This window comes from Solea solea, chromosome 7, assembly GCF_958295425.1.
Source record: "Solea solea chromosome 7, fSolSol10.1, whole genome shotgun sequence".
Lineage (NCBI taxonomy): Eukaryota > Metazoa > Chordata > Actinopteri > Pleuronectiformes > Soleidae > Solea > Solea solea.
The window spans coordinates 1,710,715-1,735,476 of NC_081140.1; the positions used below are offsets into that span (position 1 = coordinate 1,710,715).

Here is a 24,762-nt window from a genome sequence, read left to right on the forward strand (position 1 = left end):
TCTGTGAGTCTGTGTATCTGTGTGTCTGAGTATCTGTGAGTCTGTATCTGTGAGTCTGTGTATCTTTGAGTATGTGTATCTGTGAGTCTGAGTATCTGTGAGTCTGTAATCTGTGAGTCTGTATCTGTGAGTCTGTGTATCTGTGAGTCTGAGTGTCTGTGAGTCTGTGTATCTGTGAGTCTGTATCTGTGAGTCTGAGTATCTGTGAGTCTGTGTATCTGTGAGTCTGTATCTGTGAGTCTGTGTATCTGTGAGTCTGTATCTGTGAGTCTGTATCTGTGAGTCTATGTATCTGTGAGTCTGTGTATCTGTGAGTCTGTATCTGTGAGTCTGTGTATCTGTGCAGTTTGAATATGAGTCTGTAAGGAGGCATTACTTCCTAACTGCTGAGAAACTATCAGAAAAATAAATTCAATGTCTTTCTCTGCCATTTCTCGCTTGATGCGGTGAGGTGTGAAAAGCTAACTAACCTTTGGAGAATTGAGAGTGTGCTCACATTGGCTGAAGATGTTCTGTCATGGTAGAAAAACATTATAAAAGTCAGCTCCCAGATTGAGTTCTGTGTGGTTGGGCTGATCATCATCATGTGCTGGATAACTGTGTTATTATTTACTTTGCTAGTAACGACAAAGTCAAAAACCCAAACATGCAAAATGATTGGACAGACGGGATTCAAGGAATTCTCTAAAGATGGTGATCTCATTATAGGAGGAATCTTCTCTATGACTAGTTCACGGAAATTGATAGATAATGGCTACCATGAACTTCCTTACACATACTGCAAAAAGTAAGTAAATATGTTCATAATATGTGAAAACCGTAAAATAGAATGATTAATTTTCTTCGATATGGTTGAACACTGTTTGCAGGATGAATGACAGGGAACTAAAGTTTGCCAGGATTGTGATGTTTACTGTGGACGAGATAAACAGAGATACTGAGCTCCTTCCTGGTGTCAGTCTTGGCTACAGGCTGTACAACGGCTGTGGCACTGCAAACCTGGTTCGAGCTGCCATTGAAGCTGTAAATGGGGAGGAAGTGAAGGTCTGCAGTGGTCAGGTACAGGCTGTCCTGGGCCATTCGTCGTCTGGAGTGAGTGCTTACATAAACAACATCCTCAGCTCATTGTCCATCCCACAGGTGAGACAACATGATTAGGACATACATTTAACTTATTTTGTTTAAAATGCTTTGCAATTTATTTATCTGGAAAATGAATTGTAAACACCCGCCAGTGTATTGTAAAATGATATTGACATATATATTACAGGTTTGGTTGACATGTTTTGTAAATGATTTGAAATGTTGTTTCAAACATTATCTTGTGTTGTGTTCACTTAAAGTTGCCAGTTAATAGTCGACAATATAATACACTGCCATTGTGTCTACTGATATATATTTTGTTTTGCTTTATAGGAGATGTATAGTTCATTTAAAGGAGATTTATAGTAGATTTAAAGGAGGTTTATAGGAGATTTATAGTAGATTTAAAGGAGATTTATAGTAGATTTAAAGGAGATTTATAGTAGCTTCAAAGGAGATTTATAGTAGATTTAAAAGAGATTTATAGTAGCTTTAAATGAGATTTATAGTAGATTTAAAGGAGATTTATAGTAGATTTAAAGGAGATTTATAGTAGCTTCAAAGGAGATTTATAGTAGATTTAAAAGAGATTTATAGTAGCTTTAAAGGAGATTTATAGTAGATTTAAAGGAGATTTATAGTAGATTTATAGTAGATTTAAAGGAGATTTATAGGAGATTTTCAATGACACCAGGCTGTTAATGCAACTGTTAATCCAACATTGAACATGTGGTTGCCTTTGAAATAAAAGCATAATAAGGGCTGAATTAGCAAATTGAAATAGGAATTTTAGACGACATTACCATCAATATTTCAGAAAAAATATGTCACCCCACAAAACATCACAGCTGTAACAAAATCACCACATTTGTTCTTCTGCAGGTGAGCCACCTGTCCACCTGTGATTGTTTACGTGACAAAAAGCTGTACCCCACATTCTTCAGGACTGTGCCGAGTGACCGCTTCCAAGTCATTGGTCTGGTGCAACTTATGAAATATTTCAACTGGCGCTGGGTGGGAATTATTTATTCTCAGGGTTTTTACTCAGACGAAGGTACGGCTGAATTTGTGAAGGAAGCAAAGAAAGAGGGCATATGTATAGAATACAGACTGCCTTACTCTAAGACATCAAGGAAAAAATTGGATGTTATTGTAGAGACACTGAGGGAATCCTCATCAAAGGTAGTCCTGCTGTTTGTGTCCTTGACTTTCACCAACTCATTCTTGACAAGAATAGCGGAATATAACATAACTGGGAAGCAGTGGATTGGAAGTGAGTCATGGGTCACTCAACCAGACCTGGCTTCAGAAGAGAGGAGGAACATTTTACAGGGTGTGATGGGCTTTGCCCTCCCTCGGGCATCAATACCTGGCCTTAGTGAATTCTTACTCAGCTTAAAACCTTCAGATGAACCAGAGAGTGACATCATTAAAACTTTCTGGGAGAAGTTCTTTGGCTGCAGCTTTTCTCCATCAAATACCTCTAATATGTGTAATGGCACAGAAGACCTCCACACAGTCTCCAGTGACTACACAGACGTGACTTATTTCACTGCTGAGAATAACGTATACAAAGCTGTGTACTTGGTTGCATATGCACTTCATGCTCTATTGCAGTGTGTCAACGGCTCAAATCCCACAACTGGGAAACCATGTGTGACTAAGAAAGATGTTCAGCCAAAACTGGTACGTTGTGGTAAATTTGATCTGTTATCACAGACTTGATATTGTGTATTTTTGATGTTTAAGTAAAAATGATGAAATGATGCTGGTGGCTGGAAACCATGTTCATCTGAAAATGCTCCGGTGGTTTCTCTGCAGGTGCTGGAGCACATAAACTATGTCAACTTCACAACAAAGAATGGGGCCAAGGTTTTCTTTGATGAAAATGGTGAATCTGTTGCCCAGTATGACTTGGTTAACTGGCAGATAAAAGACGACGGTTCCATTGAGATTGTTAATATCGGGCATTATGACACCTCACTTCCAGATGGCCACAAATTCAAACTAAAAGATGACACAGAAATAGTTTGGGGTGGAAACAGCTTGGAGGTGAGAAAGACTTTTTCCTTTCTTGTCTGAACTGCAATCTTCATATATTTTGCAGCTTTATTCGATTTGTTCATGTTGTGTTTTGTCTGATCAGGTGCTAAAGTCTGTTTGCAGAGAACCTTGCCCTCCAGGGACTAGAAAGGCGATAAACAAGCATAAACCTGTGTGCTGCTTTGACTGCTTTGAGTGCCCCGAGGGAGCCATTAGTAATCAGACAAGTGAGTGAGGATTTGCATTAATAAATATTATATTTATATTTATTTATGTTGTAGTGCGTCATTGACATGACAAATTAGTTCAAAAGTGGTTTTGATTGTGTTATAATTTTCAAATCTTTTACAGATTCCCCAGATTGCTTGATTTGTCCACCTGAATTCTGGCCAAATGAAAAGAAAGACAAATGTCTCCCAAAACCTACTGAATACCTTTCGTACAGAGAGATCATGGGGGCACTTTTAACTGGATTTGGTTGTGTTGGTATATTTTTATCTCTTCTTATATCAATCATTTTTTTGACTCATAAAGAGACTCCCATTGTAAAAGCCAACAACTCTGAGCTGAGCTTCCTGCTGCTCTTCTCATTAAAACTGTGTTTCCTGTGTTCTCTGACCTTCATCGGCCGGCCGTCTGAGTGGTCCTGCATGCTGCGACACACTGCATTCGGCATCACCTTTGTCCTCTGTATCTCTTGTGTTCTGGGGAAAACCATAGTTGTTTTAATGGCCTTTAAAGCGACACTTCCAGGCAGTAATGTGATAAAATTGTTTGGACCTGCACAGCAGAGACTCAGTGTTCTAATTTTTACTCTCATTCAGGCTGTAATTTGTATACTGTGGCTAACAACCAACCCTCCTTTCCCAAACATGAACGTGAATTACTACAAAGAAAAGATCATATTAGAGTGTGCCCTGGGTTCAGCAGTTGGATTCTGGACTGTGTTGGGTTATATCGGGCTTCTTGCTCTCTTGTGTTTTATACTTGCTTTTCTAGCTAGGAAGCTGCCAGACAGTTTTAATGAAGCCAAACTGATTACTTTCAGCATGCTGATATTCTGTGCAGTCTGGATCACATTCATCCCAGCATACGTCAGCTCTCCTGGGAAATTCACTGTAGCTGTGGAGATATTTGCAATCCTGGCCTCCAGTTTTGGTTTGCTGACATGTATTTTTGTTCCTAAATGCTACATTATTATATTCAGACCAGAACAAAACTCAAAAAAACATTTGATGGGAAAAATACCAGCAAGAACTATTTGATCAATGATTAAAATTTTTTTTGAGGGTACCAACAAATAAACAGCTTTACTGCATGACCTGCTGATCTGTTTTGAGGTGCTGAATAAAGTCTTTACTTTGTATAAATAATAAATATCAGGTGTTCAATAAATTGCAGTACTTTAAAAAAATATACTGTAGTAAATTACCCCGTTACACAGACACAACAAGATTTAGATGAAATCTAGTGATGGGTCTAAAGTTGCACACGCACATTCACTGCCTCTTACCTTGTTAAGACTGCAACAGTCAGAAAACCATTTCCCCCTATCATTATGAGTTATTCAAATGTTGGCAAAAGTATTTGACAAGTAATATAAGATTCCATTGTATTGTCATGTTACAAATCCATAATACACTAAACAAAAATATAATTTGTATTTATATGAATGAATACATGAACGATACATGAAATTCACTTATTGAAATTAATTAATATCTTTTTCTTGGCAATTATTCCCATGGCTGCACTGTTGCAGGACAGTCTCTTGAGTATATTACAAATTGATAAAATGACCCCCAATCTATTTGGCTGTTTTAAAGTCTTTGACCAGCAGGGGGTATGTGAGCACATGAAGCCTCGAGAAATGAACCTTTTTGTGAACCATTTGGGTGGAAGGCTTCAATGCTTCAAGAAGCTTCATCTCGCCATCACTAATGAAATCCCTTTTTTTAAATGTATTAAGAGAGGATACAGCAACTACACTGTTGTCCCAGCCACTCCCACAAGTGCAAGCACGTTTGTAAAAAAACACCTTATGAATATCCCCCCACTTAGTTTTTCAGGTGCAGCAGACTGTACACCATGTCCACAAGAACACTGTGTCAGGCCAGGACTCAAGGCAGGACTCAGACACAGAGGAAGTACTTGGTAATCAAACTTTATTGATTCTGGAGCGTGAAATAAGGCAATGGCATGGACTTGGACAAAGGCTGGATGTGGCATGAATGATGACACTCTGGCACTAGGCAAAGGGAGATGCAGAAACTAAATACACATGAGAGTGGGGCAACAGGTGGAAACAATCGGGGCAATCAAGGGAGGTGATCAGGCTGGTGACAGGAAGGGCAAGTGGACTGAAATGAGAGGAAAGTTACTTTCAAAATCAAACACAGGAAGTCACAATATAAAAACAGGACAGGTCTCATCGCGGAGTGACACACTGGTCCAGTGACCAAAAAGATGAGTGCATTCACAAATTGAATACCTGACATACCACAAGCCCATGGGGATAGCTATCACAGCTGTGTCCCTGCTTTCAAAGCCACAATTCCAGGCAACATAGTTGCAGGAAGGTTTGGTCCTGCACAACAAAGAATCATTGTTTGCTCCTGCACTTTAATTCAGATTGTAATATGTATATTGTGGCTTAGGCTAAATCCACCCTTCCCAGACATGGATTTCAGATACAGTAATAGGAAGATTGTGTGTAACACAGTGTCCGATGCTGCTTTCTATGCAGTGTTGTGTTATATACTAATCCTCACAATGATTTGTCTGGCCCTGGCATTTTTAGTAAGAAAGTTGCCAGGTAACTTTAATGAAGCCAAACACTCTCACTGTGCAGGAGAATGAGGTGAGGTGGGTGCTGAGGGTGGTGAACCAGAGGAAGGCTGCCGGCCCGGATGTCGTGACAGGAAGGGTTCTGACAGAATGTGCAGAACAGCTTTCTGAGGTCTTCACAAAGATCTTCAACCTGTCCCTATCTAAGTCCACCACCCCACCGTGCCTGAAGTCTGCCACAATCATCCCAGTACCAAAAAGCCTGTCATCAGCGGCCTTAGCGACTACTGCCCGGTCGCCCTCACACTAGTCATTATGAAGTGTTTCAAAAGAATGGTCCAGCAACACATTAAAGCTAGCATTGACAGTTGGTTTAGGGCCTGAGCTTTTTCCCCACAGTTTGCATTAACAATAATAATAATAATAGATTTTATTTGTATTGCACTTTACATTCGCACAACAAATCTCAAAGTGCTACAGAGTAAAAAAAACAAGATAAAAAAAAAATAAAAAAAATGCTTTTCTAAAAGGGTAGTCCACTTTAGTTCCTGATTGTGGACTACTGTCCAATCCAAAGCCACTCTGTTGTTAATAAGATGCAAGACTGAGAAGGTGTAATACTACATTATAAAGTGCCTTATCTTTTGCTCTGTCCCTCTCATTCTCTCCTCAGCACAGAGAAACATTATGACTTCACTTGCTTTATTTTCTTTGCTTTACTTTGCTGTCAGTGTCCTCACTTTAACTGATAGCTCACTTTCCAGCATCACCACTGCAGCTCCACCAGCAGCCTCAAAGTGCACTCTTCTAAACAGCTTCCAGCCAGACTTTGTGGTCCAGGGTGACTATGTCATCGGTGGGATTTTCCCCATTCATTTTAGTCTGAAAATGCCAGACCTTAACGGCACCTACAGACCACCACCGATAAATTGCAATGGGTGAGTTTCATAGATGATAGTGGGAGGATTTGACTTACTTTTTGCACTCTTTATAAAAAATGGACTGAATGTGTTTATAATCATTAGAGTTTTTAAATTAACAGAATACATTGATCTGTATCGACCACAGATTTGATCCCAGGGCTTTCCGGTGGGCTCAGACTATGAGACTGGCAGTGGAGGAGATAAACCAGAATCCAGTGCTGTTGCCGAATCACACACTGGGCTACAAAATATTTGATTCATGTGGATTTTCATTGACAGGACAGAGAGCTGTTTTATCGATGCTGAATGGGGTGAGTGAGGAAAACTCTGTTATGTGCACAAATGCCTCATCACTCCTCGGTGTGATTGGGGAATCTGGATCTGCTCAGTCTATTGTTCTGTCAAGAATCCTGCAGCCATTCAGGATCCCCATGGTAACAGTGACTTTTATTTATGTCAATCATCACAAAAATGTTCTTCTTTTCTTTTCTCAGTAACACTGCACTCTGCTTTTACACAGATCAGCTACTTTTCTTCATGTGCATGTTTGTCAGATAGACAAAAATATCCAACCTTCTTCAGAGTGATTCCTAGTGATGACTACCAGGTAAAATTGTGAACTGTCATTTAAAAAACCAAAACAGTTTGATATGATTTCAGTGCAGTTTCATTTCACTGCACGAGTAAACACAAAACAGCATTTGGTCAGACATGATTTTTCGTGAAAGGTCCACAGACATGGAGTAACAAATAAATATTACAGCTTATTTTAAAGCTTTCAACTTTAAAATCTAAACTAAACATATGATAAGGTGAAATCTAAGTTTAAGTAGATTTAAATCTAAGTTCCTCTTCATATTATGTTACTGTTACTTGTATTGTTATTATTATTATTATTGTTGTTGTTGTTGTTGTTGTTATTATTATTTAATATCATATAATCAATATTTCAGTATTTATCATAGGGCTGTGCATCTTTGTCTTTGAAGACGAGATTGGGTTTGGTTAGAATCAATACTCAATTCCACCAATTGATCCAATTCAATAAAATTCTTTGTTTAATGTTGCCACTAATTTTCAGTCTTTTTAATGTTGTGCAGTTTTACTAATGGCAGAAATTAGAGCAAAAAAGTGGGGGTATATAAAACAGTTTATAAAAGGCCCTGGACAAACAACTCCCCCTATGCTTTCTGACCACAATCCGGGTGGACTGCTGTCCACGATCTGGAAAGCTCTGCACCGACAGTAGTTACTGTAACCTAGTTTACACTGTGAGAGAGGAACAGCTTAGTAGCTTCATAATTTAAAGCACTGCTTACATTTATTAAATCTGGAATAATTGTTGTATGTGTCATAAAAAATTAATAATATATGTTTTGTTTTTTTTGCCAAGACACTGTTTTTAACGTACGTCAGTTCTTTATCTACAGTATTTGATATGAAACTGAGTGAGTTGATTGTCTTTTTCTGTTGAGCCCAGGTGAAAGCCATTGCACAGCTGCTGGTGCACTTTAACTGGACTTGGGTGGGGCTGCTGCGAGGAGACCGTGAATATGGTCGCTTTGCTTTTCAAGGTTTACTGAGAGAATTACAGGGAACTAAAGTATGTGTAGCGTACCAAGAAATTATTCCTCTGCTCTACAATCACCAGACGGCACTAAAGATTATCAAGGTATGAAAACACTGTGGCCACTGTTGACTTCTACCTTTAATGAGCTTGTTAAAATAAAAAAATGGGCTGGGCAGAATGGTGATTTGATAGTATAGTACAGTAGTATAGTAGAACATTAGCTTGTATAGCATTTGTGAGTTTTTGTTTCAGTTAAAGGCACTGATCCCATATTTGCTCTAAATAAGTTCAGATAATCCATGTGAAAAGTGTATCTTGGTCTCACTTTCATCTCATTAGGCCCATATTAGAGCTATGGAGAGGAGGGGGAGAGTTTTATTGTGTTGTAACACAAAATCAATCAATTAGACATATTTAAGTCAAAACTAGATACAAGGTCTAGAGAACAAAGACGATTATACAAAGAGAAAATTACAAACGAAATGCTGAAATGGACAACTAGACATAAGTGAAAACTAATGGGGGTGGAAGAGAAAATCACAGAAAAGATAAATGATATGATCAAAAGCATGACCTGACTGACAGTGTACATCTGAGTTGTTCTTATTGTCACTCAGTTTTGTTTTTGTCTCCTTGTAAAACCCTACATGATCTGACCCTCTGTAAAGGTGATGCGTAGCTCTAATGCAAAAGTGGTGGTGGTATTTGCAGATGAGGGGGAGATGACACCTTTCTTAAGGGACTACATGACTCAGAACATCACTGGAATCCAGTGGGTGGCGAGTGAAGCCTTGGTCACAGCATCAGTCTTTTCAGGGAGAGAGTATTACCCTTACTTGAGAGGAACCATTGGGTTTGGCATCAGAAAAGGTCATATCTCCAGACTGGGTGACTTCCTGCAGACAGTAAACCCTAAGAGATATCCTGACAATGTGCCGGTGCACGAGCTGTGGGAGTCTTTGTATGGTTGCAGTCCTATTCCATCCTCTGTCACCCAGATGCCGCCCTGCTCAGGGCAGGAGTCTCTGCTGGAACAGCACTCAGCCTACATGAATACATCCAGCCCTAGAGTCGCCTATAATGTCTATAAGGCTGTATATGCCATTGCTCATTCCCTGCACAACCTCATTCTCTGTCAGCCAGGGAGGGGGCCTTTCCAGAACAACTCATGTGCTCAGAGCAACAGCATACACCCTTGGCAGGTACTGTATAATCCACTATTTCTTTACTATTACACACAGTGGGTCAAAGCACAATGGTGGGCCTTGTAAGTATTGTAGGTGGGATTCAGACCATGATAACTATCTCCCATTTACCAAAGTCATGTAACATACTCTACATATGACATATTTTCTGTGTTCTAAAACAATCTAAATGTATTTAGGTCTTAATGAAATGTGTTTATGAATATTTTTAAATTGTTCATTGTTCCATTGTAAACACAGCACTGGACTTCTCAATTATGGCCAAAAAGATACATACAATTATTTCTGATCAATATTGACATTGATTTACTTAGCAATGTGGGTCAACATGTTTTCATTTCCATGTGATTTGTTCACTTTAACGTTATGTTACATTTCTACTGCTGTACAAATTTAGGTTGTGGATTTTTAGGGGCCTTAAACCTTAAACCTTCTCAAGGGCAATTCAGTGTTTCATTTTGTGCGTTTCCTAATTTTCAAGCTGCAACACTACCTCCAGGAAGTGAACTTTCAGATTGGTGGGGAGGAGGTGGACTTTGATGCCAAGGGTGACTCTGTACCCTATTATGATATCATCAACTGGCAGAGAGGCACAGAAGGAAACATTGAATTTGTCAATGTGGGTTTGTTTGATGGAACCAAGGCTGTTGGAGAGGAGCTGTTGATCCAGGAGGACAGGATAATGTGGGCAGGACATCAAAGTGAGGCAAGCTGCTCACACTGTGTTTTTACCTTCATCAGATGCTGTAGGTTGAGATGGAGGTAAGTCAGGTGGACAGACCAGGCTGGATCTGATAAAGCTCTCATAGCTACACTGAACAAAATTATAAACACAATACTTTTGTTTTTGCTCCCATTTTTCATGAGCTGAACTAAAAGATGTAAACAATTTTCTATTTACACAAAATCCCCATTTCTCTCAAATATAGTTCACAAATCTGCCTAAATCTGTGTTAGTGAGTATGAGATAATCCATCCCACCTCACAGGTGAGGCTGATTAGACTGCATGAATATTGCACAGGAGTGCCTTAGGCTGGCCACAATAAAAGGCCACTCGGAAAAGTGCAGTCTTATCACAGCACAATGCCACAGGTTTTGAGGGAGTGTGCAGTCGGCATGCTGACTGCAGGAATATCCACCAGAGCTGTTGCCCATCAATTGAATGTTAATTTATCTACAATTAGCTGTCTCCGAAGGCGTTTCAGACAATTTGGCAGTACATCCAACCGGCCTCACAACCGCAGACCGCGTGTAACCACAGGAGCCCAGGACCTCCACATCCAGCATGTTCACCTCCAAGATGGTCTGAGAGTAGCCACCCGGACAGTCGCTTTGCAGAACCAAAGAATTTGGATGAGCTTCCCTGAGAAACCGTCTCAGGGAAGCTCATCTGCATGCTCGTCTTCCTCATCTGGGTTTCAACCTGACTGCAGTTCGTCGTCGTAAACGACTTTAGTGGGCAAATGTTCACGATCGTTGGAGAGGTGTTCTCTTCCCGGATGATTCGTGGTTTTCAGTGTTCAGGGCAGCTGGCAGACAGCGTGTGGCTGAGCGGTTTGCTGATGGCAAAGTTGTGGATGGAGTGGCCCATGGTGGTGGTGGGGTTTTGGTATGGACTGGCGTATGTTATGGACAACGAACCCAGGTGCATTTTATTGATGGCATTTTGAATGCACAGAGATACTGTGACAAGATCCTGAGGCCTGAGGTGTTCCAGTTCCTGCCAATATCCAGCAACTTCACACAGCCATTGAAGAGGAGTGGACTAACATTCCACAGGCCACAATCAACAACCTGATCAACTCTGAGGCAAATGGTGGTCACACCAGACATTGACTGGTTTTCTGACCCCCCCAATAAAGCTAAACTGCACATTTCAGAGTTGCCTTTTATTGTGGCCAGCCTAAGGCAATATTCATGCTGTCTAATCAGCCACACCTGTGAGGTGGGATGAATTATCTCGTGCTCACTAACACCGATTTAGACAGATTTGTGAACTTACATTATGATTAAGATTATGAGAGAAATGGTGATTTTGTGTAAATAGAAGATGTTTTGGATATTTGAGTTTAGCTCATAAAAAATGGGAGCAAAAACAAAAGTGTTGCGTTTATATTTTTGTTCAGTGTATTTCAGCCAAACATATTGAATGAAACCACTGGTTCTGAGAAGGAACCAAGTCTTCACTGTGCACATCATAATGCCTTGACCATCAGAACAGAAGGTTGCTTGATGACACCTTTTTATTTTATTTTGTATTTGAAATGACTAACTAGTGCAGTGATCAGCCTATGACTTACCTGTAGAGTAATCATCTGCTTTATTCTCGAAAGCTGTAGTGCTCATTAATACTGATTTAACCATTTTGTAAACTAAATTTGAGCGAAATAAGCCTTTTGTTTGTATAAAGGAAATCCTTTATATTTGAATTCAATAAATAAAACAGGAGGGCAAAAACAAAAGTGTTGCTTTTATATTTTTGTTCTGAGTAAATAGTAATTTCATAGTAATTACATAAAAAACATGGTCTTTCCACTCTAGGTGCCAGTGTCTGTGTGCAGTGCCAGTTGTCTTCCAGGCTCCCGGAAGGCTGTCCGTCGTGGGGAGCCTATCTGCTGCTTTGACTGTGTACCATGTGACAGCGGCAAAATTAACAATCAGACAAGTGAGTTTGAGCAGAACAATAAACAGTCAAAGCAAATCCATTCTTACAATTGTAGCACAAAAGTAATGCAATACTGAAAATTATTCATACTTTCTTCCCTTTAGACTCAGTAGATTGCACAATTTGTCCTGAGGACTTCTGGTCAAACAACGACAGAACAGCCTGCATCTCCAAGAAAGTGGAGTACTTGACCTTCGATTCATTGGGAATAGCCCTGACAGTGATGTCTGTGGTGGGCGCCTGCTTCACTCTGGCTGTCTGTGGTGTCTTCTTCTGTCACAGACACACAGCCATCGTCCGTGTGAATAACTCTGAGCTCAGTTTCTTCATACTATTTGCACTGACTCTATGTTTCCTCTGTTCTCTGTTTTTCATTGGAAAGCCAACATATTGGTCCTGCATGCTGCGCCACACTGCCTTTAGCATCACATTTTCACTGTGTATTTCCTGCATCCTGGGGAAGACCCTGGTGGTACTGGCTGCATTCACTGCCACCAGGCCAGGGCACAACATCATGAAGTGGCTGGGGCCTAAACAGCAGAGGACCATTATCTCCAGCTGTACTCTGGTTCAGGTGGTTATCTGTGCTGCCTGGCTCATTGATTCTCCCCCATTTCCATCCAGAAATACACAATATGAACATTCAAAGATCATACTGGAGTGTAGTGTGGGCTCTAGTCTGGCTTTCTGGTGTGTTCTTGGATATATTGGTCTACAGGCCTGTCTGTGCTTTGTATTGGCTTTTCTGGCTCGAAAGTTGCCAGGAAACTTCAATGAGGCCAAGTTCATCACATTCAGCATGCTGATCTTCTGTGCTGTGTGGCTAGCATTCATCCCTGCTTATATCAGCTCCCCGGGAAATTATGCAGATGCAGTTGAGTCATTTGCCATCTTGGCCTCCAGCTTTGGCTTATTGTTCTGCCTGTTTGCTCCAAAGAGTTACATTATTTTACTGAAGCCTGAAAAGAATACAAAACAGCACCTGATGGGGAAAGAAAAGAAATGATGAAACACAAATGAACTTAAATATATTGAATCAGTAGCAAATGGGCTTGTAGATTTCTTCCAGTGACTTAAGGATAACAAACCATTAAAAAAAACAAAAGAAAACCACACCTTTTTTAGTCAATGTTGTTTTGATATTGATATTTCTTTACAGATATTGATCAAGACAGTTTACATAACATGGAACCTTCACAGGATGCTAACAGAAAAGCAGTGATTACAATATGTGTGACCAAATAACATTAAAAAGTACTGGTTCTTGGTCATTTCTATGATAGATCATAAACTTGGGTAGACTACAACAAAATAAACAATTCAGTGATGTTTCAACCTTTGGCAAAGTCTTCATCATAGCTGTTGAATATTTGTATCAGCTCTCACCAGTTAAAGGAAAGCCTCCTTACACAGAGCAAACAAAGACCAACTTTTGGGGAAATACTTTGTATCACACAGAGTTGACAGAAATACTGCAACAAGAAGATCAAGACTCCAACTAACTCACATGCATTAGAGACAACAAGGCTATCAGAGATGGCAGACTTCACCCGATTCCACGCAACAAGCCTCCATCGGCTCTCTCCGCAGCCTCCATGGTGTTCTTTATGACTTTCCTCTTTGCAGCCCCATTGATGCCAAGCAGAGTGTACACTTTGCACAGTGAGTGGCCAGAAAAGCCCAAGCACCCCACTCCAATGGGCTCACTTCAGGCCTCTTCCTCTGCATTGCTCCACCAGTTCCTGGTACTTGGTACTCCCAGGAACTGTCAGTTCTATAAGAAGCACTTGCCTTGAGGAGACAGAGGAAAGCATATCTGGCCTCAAGGAAGTTGTTGTGATGTGGTCTGGAAACTTGAGTTGCTTGCCCAAGTCTACTCTCAGCTCCCAGTCCGATGCTGCGGTGAGAAGGCCGGCTGCTGGTTTGGGATGTGACTGACACTGCTCTGAGGCCCTGACAAAGGTGATGTTCCTCTTGCATGTTGCCTGTTGGTGTTGTGGTGAGCTACGGCTTTGAGGATGGCTTCAGCAGATGCCTTAAGCACCTGGTCATGCTGCCAGCGGTAGCGACCCTCCCCCAGTGCTTTCGAGCAGCTGCTGCCGAGGATGTGCTCAAGTAACCCTATCTCAGAGCACAGAGAGCACAGAAATTAGCACCAAATCCTGCTTGCCCCATAGTCACTGGGCCCACGAGAGTCCTGTGTCTCAATCGGGACTTGGCTGCCTCCAGGCTTTCCTTGGCTTTCCACTTCCTGCCAGTCTGCACAGTACCAGAGGTAAGACACCATGCTGGTAAATCTACACCTTAAATCTCCCGGGTAAGCCAGGTCTACCACAGATACCCATGTTTCAACCTGAGACTCTTGTCAAAAACTTTTCCCAGGCTCTTGACCGGTTTCTATGGGATAGATGGGATTGCCGTGCCATCCAACAGGAAGTGAAACTTGTCACTTACTTCTCCCTTCTTTAGCACCATGGCTCTGGATTTTGCTGGCTTGAAGTGCATTCCTGCCAGGAGATGAGCTTTTCCATGCCCTGGAGTATCCATCTCCCACCAGGCACCTAAGTTGTGGTGACAGTGAGATGAGATTATACTGATATCGACTTTTAATTATAGCAAAATAATAATGGTGATGATATGTATGATGTAATAGTATTAGCCTCGAAAACTGGAGAGAGAGATTGAGCGAGAGAGGGGCACAAACTAGGGAGAGAACAAACAAGGTTAGGTTTCCCTGAGCCAGTTCTAACTATAAGCTTAGGGTGATCAGGTAAAACTAGCTGTTTCAGGTATGTAGGGACCTGATCGTTAAGTGCTTTAATTTTAAATTGAATTCTAAACTGTACGGGGAGCCAGTGTAGAGAAGCTAACACTGGAGTTATATGGTCTCTCTTTCTAGTTCCTGTCAGAACTCGTGCTGCAGCATTTTGAATAAACTGAATGGTTCTAACAGACCTGTTTGAACATCGTGATAATAAGGAGTAACAGTAATCTAATCTAGATGAAAAGCATGAACTAGTTTTTCAGGGTCCTGTAAAGACAGAATGTTTCTAATTTTCATAATGTTCCGCAGGTGGAAGAAGGCTGTTCGGGAAATTAGTTTTATGTGTAAATCAAATTACATTTTCTGGTCAAAAATAACTCCAAGGTTCCTCACAGTGGAATCATGGTGATGTCATCTAAAGTGACAATGTGATCAGAAAGTTTTTCTCCAGGGTGTTTAGGGCCAAGTAAAATGACCTTTTATTGTACTTGACCAGTTTATTCTGAGTTTAAAAGTAGAAAGTTACAGGTCATCCAGGACTTAATGTCTCTGAGACATTCCTGAAGTTGAACAACCTGATTTATTTCATCCGGCCTCATTGATAGATAAAGCTGTGTGTCATTTGCATAACAATGAAAGTGTATGTTGTGCTTTCTAATAATGTTCCCTAGATGAAGCATATATAAGGTAAAAATTATTGGCCCAACCACTCAGCCTTGTGGAAGTCAGTTGTTGTTCAAGATTATAAACGCAAATGCAAGAGAAGAAGGAGGAAAATAAAAGAAAAAGAAAGTGCGCAATCAGCGCATCAAGCTTTTATAAATCACTTATTTTGGTTGTTGGAATTAGTGATAAACACAAAGGAACTAAATGTCAGGGTCACAGCGACTGCTCTCATATTAATATTGATGCTAAACAAACTGGCTGTGCATTGATAGTTGATCCCGTGCATGTTGTTTTTCTGGTGCAACATGTAAGTTTAGTCATGACTTATTCATGTGAACTGAATTTGCAGATCATTTCAACAATCTATAAATGTGTCAGTGTCAGCCCTCATCATTCAGTAACACATGCATTACGCACAGAATAAACAGACAGAGCTCACTGAGTTACTCCATGTAAGGATTCATTACTGTTGCTGAGTGTGTTGTGGAAGTTGGGGAGAGAGGAAGAGGGAGGAAGAAGATGCCAGTGTGCCAGTGTCTCAGGTGTGCTGAAGTCTCAGGTGTGCCAGTGTCTCAGGTGTGCCGGTGTCTCAGGTGTGCCGGTGTCAATAATAACAATAATTTATGTTTGTTACTGTAGACACATTAATAATATTGTTTTGAAACACTATGATAAGTTTCAGAGCTTAATATTGCAGCGTGTCCACCTGCCAAGGGTTTGCGATCCTTAAAGTTCCACGCCAGGTACATTTATATACATGCCGTGTTTTTGTGCGTACAGATGGTTTATACATGAGGCCCCAGCACTTTAACTTTGAACTTCCTTGAACTTCAATCTTTGATTTTAAATACAAAAACACATGTGTTTTGATGTCTAAACTGCCCCTGTTGCCTTTATTTTCTCACCCCAGTGTATTATTGTTGTTTTCATTGTCCCTTCATCTCCTAAACCAAAGCCAGGGACTTAACAATGACACTAAACAAAATCTATTTAGAATGAAAAATATATTGAGGCTGCAGTAACAAGACCCCAACATTCTCTGAGATTGTTTTTATATTATTGTTTTTCATTATTTTCGTACTATGAGTAGGTGAGTATAGGTGTACGTCATGACACTCGTTATGTCACAGGTTCACCTGCTTAGGGACTGTTTTTTGTTTATTTTTCCTGTGTTGATCTGCCTTCACTAACTCTCTTGTCATTGCAGATCTTGTCACTCACGTCGGCAATCACCTCATTCCACTCACCTGAGTCTCCCTGCCCACTTCCACACCTGGCCCTCATTATCCTCATCAGCCTCCCATTCAGTCTCCCTTACAAATACAACCCATTCTCATTCACCCTCTGTCACATTGTCATGCCACATGTCCTGCTCTCATCTTGCCAGTTTTTGCTCTGCCTAAGACTTTTGCCAGGGGTTTTTCTGGAACTCCCTCCCTCAGTTAGTTTACACCTTTGTTTGCTGCTTAGGTTTTTTTACTTTAAATAAAAAACTTATTTTGGACACTTTGAATCGTGCTCTTGGGTCCAGTGTTTTCTCAGACATTACACGTGAGGTCTTGATCTCTTCTGTGTTTGCTTATTACAGACAAATCTCCAAACCTCCATTATTTTCTAAAATCCTGGAGAAAGTTGTTTTTACCCAATTACAGTCTTTTTTTAGACAGACATAGTATTCATGTGGTGTTTCAGTCTGGGTTTAAAACCCTACTCAGCACAGAGCCTGTACTATTAAGGGGTTTTAATGACATTCTTAGCCACTGATTCTGGTAACTGAGCTATCCTTGTGCTGCTTGATTTGACAGCTGCTTTGTATACAGTTGATCACAACACTTTAATGAGCACTGGGTGGGCATTAAAGGAGAAGCCCTGGACTGATTTCATACCTACCTGGCTGAGAGAAGTTTCTGCGTTAGCCTTAATGACTTTGTGTCCTCTACGGCACCCCTCCACTGTGGGGTGTCGCAAGGTTTGAGTCATGGATCGCTTTTGTTTTCATTATACCTGCTTTCTTTAGGTTCTATTTTGGGAAAACATGGCATTTGTTTCCACTGCTATGCAGATGACTGTCAAATTTACATACAGTGCCTTGTGAAAGTATCCGGCCCCCTTGAACTTTTCAACCTTTTGCCACATTTGAGGCTTCAAACATAAAGATATAAAATTGAAATTTTTTGTCAAGAATCAACAACAAGTGGGACACAATTGTGAAGTGGAACCAAATTTATTGGATAATTTAAACTTTTTTAACAAATAAAAAACTGAAAAGTGGGGCGTGCAATATTATTCGGCCCCCTTGCGTTAATACTTTGTAGCGCCACCTTTTGCTGCAATTACAGCTGCAAGTCGCTTGGGATATGTCTATCAGTTTTGCACATCGAGAGACTGGAATTCTTGCCCATTCTTCCTTGCAAAACAGCTCGAGCTCAGTGAGGTTGGATGGAGAGCTTTTGTGAACAGCAGTCTTCAGCTCTTTCCACAGATTCTCGATTGTATTCAGGTCTGGACTTTGACTGGGCCATTCTAACACCTGGATACGTTTATTTGTGAACCATTCCATTGTAGATTTGGCTTTATGTTTAGGATCATTGTCCTGTTGGAAGATAAATCTCCGTCCCAGTCTCAGGTCTTTTGCAGACTCCAACAGGTTTTCTTCCAGAATGGTCCTGTATTTGGCTCCATCCATCTTCCCATCAATTTTAACCATCTTCCCTGTCCCTGCTGAAGAAAAGCAGGCCCAAACCATGATGCTGCCGCCACCATGTTTGACAGTGGGGATGGTGTGTTCAGGGTGATGAGCTGTGTTGCATTTACGCCAAACATATCGTTTTGCATTGTGGCCAAAAGTTCAATTTTGGTTTCATCTGACCAGAGCACCTTCTTCCACATGTTTGGTGTGTCTCCCAGGTGGCTTGTGGCAAACATTAAACGAGACTTTTTATGGATTTCTTTGAGAAATGGCTTTCTTCTTGCCACTCTTCCATAAAGGCCAGATTTGTGCAGTGTACGACTGATTGTTGTCCTATGGACAGACTCTCCCACCTCAGCTGTAGATCTCTGCAGTTCATCCAGAGTGATCATGGGCCTCTTGGCTGCATCTCTGATCAGTCTTCTCCTTGTTCGAGATGAAAGTTTGGAGGGACGGCCGGGTCTTGGTAGATTTGCAGTGGTCTGATACTCCTTCCATTTTAATATGATTGCTTGCACAGTGCTCCTTGCAATGTTTAAAGCTTGGGAAATCTTTTTGTATCCAAATCCAGCTTTAAACTTCTCCACAACAGTATCTCGGACCTGCCTGGTGTGTTCCTTGGTCTTCATGATGCTCTCTGCGCTTTAAACAGAATCCTGAGACTATCACAGAGCAGGTGCATTTATACAGAGACCTGATTACACACAGGTGGATTCTATTTATCATCATCAGTCATTTAGGACAACATTGGATAATTCAGAGATCCTCACTGAACTTCTGGAGTGAGTTTGCTGCACTGAAAGTAAAGGGGCCGAATAATATTGCACGCCCCACTTTTCAGTTTTTTATTTGTTAAAAAAGTATAAATTATCCAATGAATTTGGTTCCACTTCACAATTGTGTCCCACTTGTTGTTGATTCTTGACAAAAAATTTCAATTTTATATCTTTATGTTTGAAGCCTCAAATGTGGCAAAAGGTTGAAAAGTTCAAGGGGGCCGGATACTTTCACAAGGCACTGTACCTCTCACAAGAAATGACTCTCACTCTGTCCACTCACTGTTAACATGTGTTAATGACAATAAGGCATGGATGGCTTTAAAATGCCTGAGTCTTAAATAAAAAAATGGTGCTCCTGACACCCAGCTTATTGACCATGGCTCTTTGGCTCTTTCTATAAGAACCACTGTTACCGATCCTGGGGTGAAAATAGACTGTGAGTTGAAACTTGACCAACAGTTCCGCTCTGTTCTAAAACTGCTTTTTTGATTGAGGCAAATGGCTAAGTCTGTTCTGTCCAGTGGAAACTTTTCATGCTTTTATCATGACCTGTCTAGACTATTGTAATGTCCTCTATGGTGGGTTAAGCCAGGCCTCCCTTTCTTGCCTTCAGCTTGTTCAGAATACTGCCACACACAAGGACAACACTGGTGTGAGCAAATCTCCCCCATTCTGGTCTCCCTCCACTGGCTAAGATCAGCTGCTCTTAATTCTGAAATGGCAGCTGAAGCTCAGAGGGGATCAGGCTTTTGTTCTTGCAGCCCCAAGTTGTGGTATCGACTGCCATTACACATTAGGCAGGTCTTTTCACTGTAAAATTTTAAATCTCTTTTAAAGACTCACCTGTTCTCCTTTGCATTTGAGACAGTGTGAGTCTTTTATTATAATAATAATAATAATAATAATAATAATAATAATAATAATAATAATAATAACTAGTTATTTTCAGTCCTAGTAATTTTCAGCGGCGTCCCTTCGCAAAGTTAGAGTGTCAATACAGGTGAAATGTTGTTAATAAGGAAAGGAAAGCCTTTTTGTTATAGTGGTTTTTATTCACAGCAAAGACATCACATTTTGTATTTACAACGGAATTTAACATAATTACTATACTCTAATTCTAATAAATAAAAATAAATGAAGTAGTGCAATTAATGTGTGAGGTGATGGATGTTCCAATGTCATTTTTCTGGTGTTGCTGCTGTTTTATAAAGGGGGATAAAACACAAAGAATTGCTGTCAATAAATGTTATATTGTTTTGTTGTTATATATGTGCACACTGATGTATGTACTTATTTGTGTGGTCGTCAGTGAAGTGAGATTGTAATTTATGGTGAGTACATGTGTTTTGTTTGAATATTGTTATTTATGTGTATGCATTTTATGACTTATTCTTGTCAGTATGTATGTTGTACTCTTCTTACCAGTGTTGTCCTCCTCGTCAGATGTGTAGACTGCGGATATGAAGAAGACACAGTTATGTGAATAGTCAGTTTACAATGATACATACACATGTGCAGTGCTTTTGTTGTGGTTTTGTTATGTACTTACTGGTGTTGCTTGTTGTTGGTGTTGCGGCATCTGGGCATGGAGAAGGGGGTATGTCATTAATAGTTGTATGTTTAGTGTTTTCTATGTGTTAATTGCATATGTAATGTTTTATATTACTTACCAGCCATGAGGATGTTGTCTTGGGTGAGCCAGTGTTCTGTGGCTTGTAGTTTTTTTGTTAAGTAAATGTTTTTTTGTTTTTCGGCATTCAGCTTTCTGTCTGCCGTGTTGAGGGTACTTGCCACAATGCTGGCCACATCCATAATGCGTTTAGCCAGCATTTGTCTTGGGACATGTGGGTCAGTGAGTACTGTAGAAGTAGAGCAAATGATTCTGTTATTGTCCATGTAGTTTGGGAAACATGTTGGTAGTTACATTATTGTCTTTAAACCTCTGTCATTATTGGTGCTGATATCATTGTTGGTGTGGTTATTTCATGGGTGTTGATGTGGTTCATTGTGTTAGCAATGGTTATGGTGTGTTAATGCGAGTTTAGAAATGTTTGTATTTAATGTGATGTATGTTATGCAGGCATTCAAGTGTTATTTGTAAATGTGTTTTATGCTGTTTATGATGAGTTGCATGCTGTTGCTGATGTGTTTCTGGTTTTTGTGAAATATCAACAGTGTAGCATTATTTCATTATGAGTAAGACATTATGAGTAATAATGGAGTTTTGTGTACATAGGAGTATATGGTTTTCATAATAGTCACGTCATCATGTAGTTGCAACTGACATTGTAGTTTATAGAGAATTGGCCACATAAGAGATGTTGTATTGGCTGTGTTTTTCCATCAAGGACATTTATTGTTGTAGTGTGAATTTAATGTGTTGATCGAATTTCTATGTGTTTTTTGTGAGGGTGATAGATGTGTCTTGAAAGAAGGTGTAGTTTTTACTTGTCCAAAATACATGTAATGTAAATATGATCTCTGGTAGCTAAAGAGAGTCATGTATTTAGCTACCAGATGTTTTTGGTATGTGTTTGCAAAGCATATTACCTGGGCGTGTGTGTTTCTTTTTTAGTGTGCCTGTGTGAAATTACATGCTCAAATTGTATGTTTTGGTATGTATCAGCAGTAATTACAAGTGTAGGTGAATTGTGTTGGTATCAGAATGAAGGTAATATCTGTGAGATTTTACTAGAAGTGTAAGTGTCACTGTATATGTTCCTGCGTAAAAGTTAATTCAGATGGAACTTATCACAAATGTTTTTAGCCTAAGAAAATGTAGGATGTTGAAGTTACTGTCACCTTCAAAAGATTTTTATTGTGAGCTGTATAACTCAAGGAAGTCAATGTGTTTGTGCATGCTGCGCTGTGGAGCGTAAAGACGTGTCACTGACCCTGACTGCAGCGGCTGCTGGTTTGCACGGCCATAGTCGTGGTTAACATTGGTTGATTGTCATGATTGACAGCTTGTTGTTATCTTCTAAACCAATAGATTTAGTCGCCGCCGCTCAAACCGTTCTATTAGCGTGTCAAAGGAACATTAATGTGTATCACGTAACGTCACGGACATGCGCTGTTCAAGTACAATGTTGTTGTGGAATGACCAATCACTCTGTATATCGTCCCTAAAGCATGCTGGGAAGTGTAGTTGTGCTTTACAAGCGGTTTTGTGTCTGTGGACAAATTATACTGTAATAAATAGGATAGGTAAGTTAACAATTTTGATTGTATTTGGTGAAAGTCAGGTGTGGTTTTATTGTGTGTTTGGTTGCGTGAGTCTTGGTTGTAAAGTGATGTGAACTGGTAAGGTTGGAGTCGGTGCTGTTTGCAAAGACGTTTTTTTTTCTGTTTACAGAAGTGTGGCGACTCTCCGGTGCGTGTTTTAACGCTGACACTGTTACAGTGTGTGCATCTTCTGCTGGTTTGACTTACTGGTGTTCAATGTGTGTGTGGTGAACAGAACAAGGTTTTTTTAGAAGGTTGTAGCTGAGTTTTTCACCTGTGTGGGTCTGTAGCAATTGTGTGTTAAGTGCAGTTGGATATGTGTGTATTACGTGTGTGGGGCTGCGTGTTACGCTACCTCTGTTACTGGAGGCATAATGGCGGTAGTAGTTTCTGTCAATAGTGTGTTGATAGGCTATTGATACTCAGCAAGTAAGTGTTGACATTAGCTACTGCAAGGAAAACACATTTTCTATTGAGAAGTTTTTGTGTTGTACTTACTGCAAGTAACTGCAATTGTTGGCGTAGCTCGTCGTGGTGTCTCTGCATTTTCTGGATTTTGGTGGGTGATGCCATCTTAATAACACAGTCACATAGAAGTTATGAACATACATCAAGTTAAAGCAATTTTGTATATATTTTCTATAATTCTGTTTTGGTTGTGGTCTGTTATGAATTGTATTGTGCTGCAGGACTTCGTACTTATGTCTATTCTGTGTTCTGCTGTTGGTATTTGTGAGACACGGCGAGACAGACGTGTCAATGCGCAGGTAAGGCAAAGATATATATCCATACGCTGAATGAAGTAGTCCCATCTGTGACAGATAATAATAATGATAATAATAATAATAATAATAATTCATTATATTTGTTGGCGCCTTTCACCACGCTCAAGGTCACCTTACAGTTTAAACAAAAGCAAGGAGAGCAGAGAACCCCAACAGTTCACACAATGAGCAAACATTAGGCATCAATGGAGAGAAAAAAAGTCCCTTTTAACAGGAGAAGAAATCTCCGACAAAACCAGACTCAAAGATATGCCATCTTACTCGACTGGTTGGGGTGAAAGGAAAAATGGTGGACAGAGGAGAGGTGGGGGACAGAAAGGGGGGAGAGAAAGGACAAGAGGGAGATGAGGTAGAGACAATAATAGAAAATAATAGCCTTGAAACTGGATCCTTCAACCTGCAAGATGAGGACAGAGAGAGAAAGAGAGAGGAAAGGAAGGAAACGATGGGACGAAAACTGGACCGGAAGGCTCAAAGAGGTTATTTTGTGATATATAATCTTGGAGTTGGCTGGCTACTCTGCGTTCAATCATTTTTGAGATGGGGGGGGGTTTGAGATAGGTCGATAGTGAAGTTTGGGTCCAGGCCAGGTTTCTTTAGTATAGGTGTAACTGAAGCAGTTTTGAGCAGGGGGGGCGGGGGAAGAGTAGCCGTAAACAGGGAGGAGTGTTTTCTGGGTGAGATGTCATTGTCTAATTGCATGTTTTATCTTTTATGTTGTGTTTTGGAATGATGGTGTGTCGTACTGGAGACAGATCACCACCGCCCATGAGGACACTTCCAACCCTACCTAAGAGGACATCTCTATTGTGTAGAACAGTGTTTATTATCAAGGGATGTTTAACACCTAGTCAGAGTAGGCTTGCATATTATGTAAATACTATTGTACAGCACTATGGTTAACTGCTGTTTTTTTTTTTTTTTTTTTTTTAAATGTGCTTCATACATAAATTGGATTGGATGACACCAAGGTGTTTGACACAATATCACTTGTTATACATAGGAAATCCAAGTTTTGTGTTAAAGACCAAAATGAAGTTCTGTACAAGTCTTTAGAAGGAGTTCAACTCAGTAGGTCACTTGATTTTTGTCTAGTTCTTGGTCTGATCACCCTGCCAAGTGTCATGCATGTACTGTAAATGAAACCTTGTACCATTTGCCATTGTGGTGACACTTCAGTTTGTGCGGAGCTCGACAGAATCATATTAGCACAAAATTACGAATATGAAGTACTTGAAAATATGTCAGAAAAGTCCAGTAGTTGAGTCTTTACTTTCATCTTTATGACAGTGACCAAACAGAAATCATGAGAGACACAACTGTCTGTTGCCTCTTTACATCAAAAAACAAATAAATAGGTGTACAGATGTGGTAGTATCGCGAGACTGCGTGAGATTGTGCAATCAAACCAAACATGGCGGTGCGCATCTAGCTCAAACATTTCCACATCGTATATAAAATAAGAGAAAAAAAATAAGAGAAACAATACTTGTCACTCATATTTCCTTGCTTTACATGAACACGGGAGACTGGAGTTTCTGGAGGATTATATCGACTAGTACTTTCAACGACTTGTC

At 40.2% G+C, this 24,762-nt stretch overlaps 1 protein-coding gene and 1 pseudogene across 1 annotated transcript; both read left to right on the plus strand.

Moving 5' to 3' along the window:
- Positions 1-613: 613 nt before the first annotated feature.
- LOC131462446 (extracellular calcium-sensing receptor-like) lies at positions 614-4,391 on the plus strand (annotated as a pseudogene).
- Positions 4,392-6,786: 2,395 nt separating this feature from the next.
- Positions 6,787-13,283, plus strand: LOC131462450 (extracellular calcium-sensing receptor-like). Its single transcript, XM_058633692.1, has 8 exons — positions 6,787-6,851; positions 6,982-7,270; positions 7,357-7,443; positions 8,317-8,508; positions 9,075-9,608; positions 10,093-10,317; positions 12,154-12,277; positions 12,382-13,283. Exons 1-8 carry the CDS (start codon positions 6,802-6,804, stop codon positions 13,281-13,283), a joined length of 2,403 nt encoding a protein of 800 aa, XP_058489675.1. The 5' UTR covers positions 6,787-6,801.
- The last annotated feature ends 11,479 nt before the right edge of the window (positions 13,284-24,762 follow it).

Coding starts and splice junctions, on each gene's coding strand:
- LOC131462450 (XM_058633692.1), top strand. CDS start 6,802: ATGCCAGACCTTAACGGCACCTACAGACCACCACCGATAAATTGCAAT. Junction 9,609..10,092: donor ACAGCATACACCCTTGGCAG/GTACTGTATAAT, acceptor CTAATTTTCAAG/CTGCAACACTACCTCCAGGA. Junction 10,318..12,153: donor GGGCAGGACATCAAAGTGAG/GCAAGCTGCTCA, acceptor TTTCCACTCTAG/GTGCCAGTGTCTGTGTGCAG.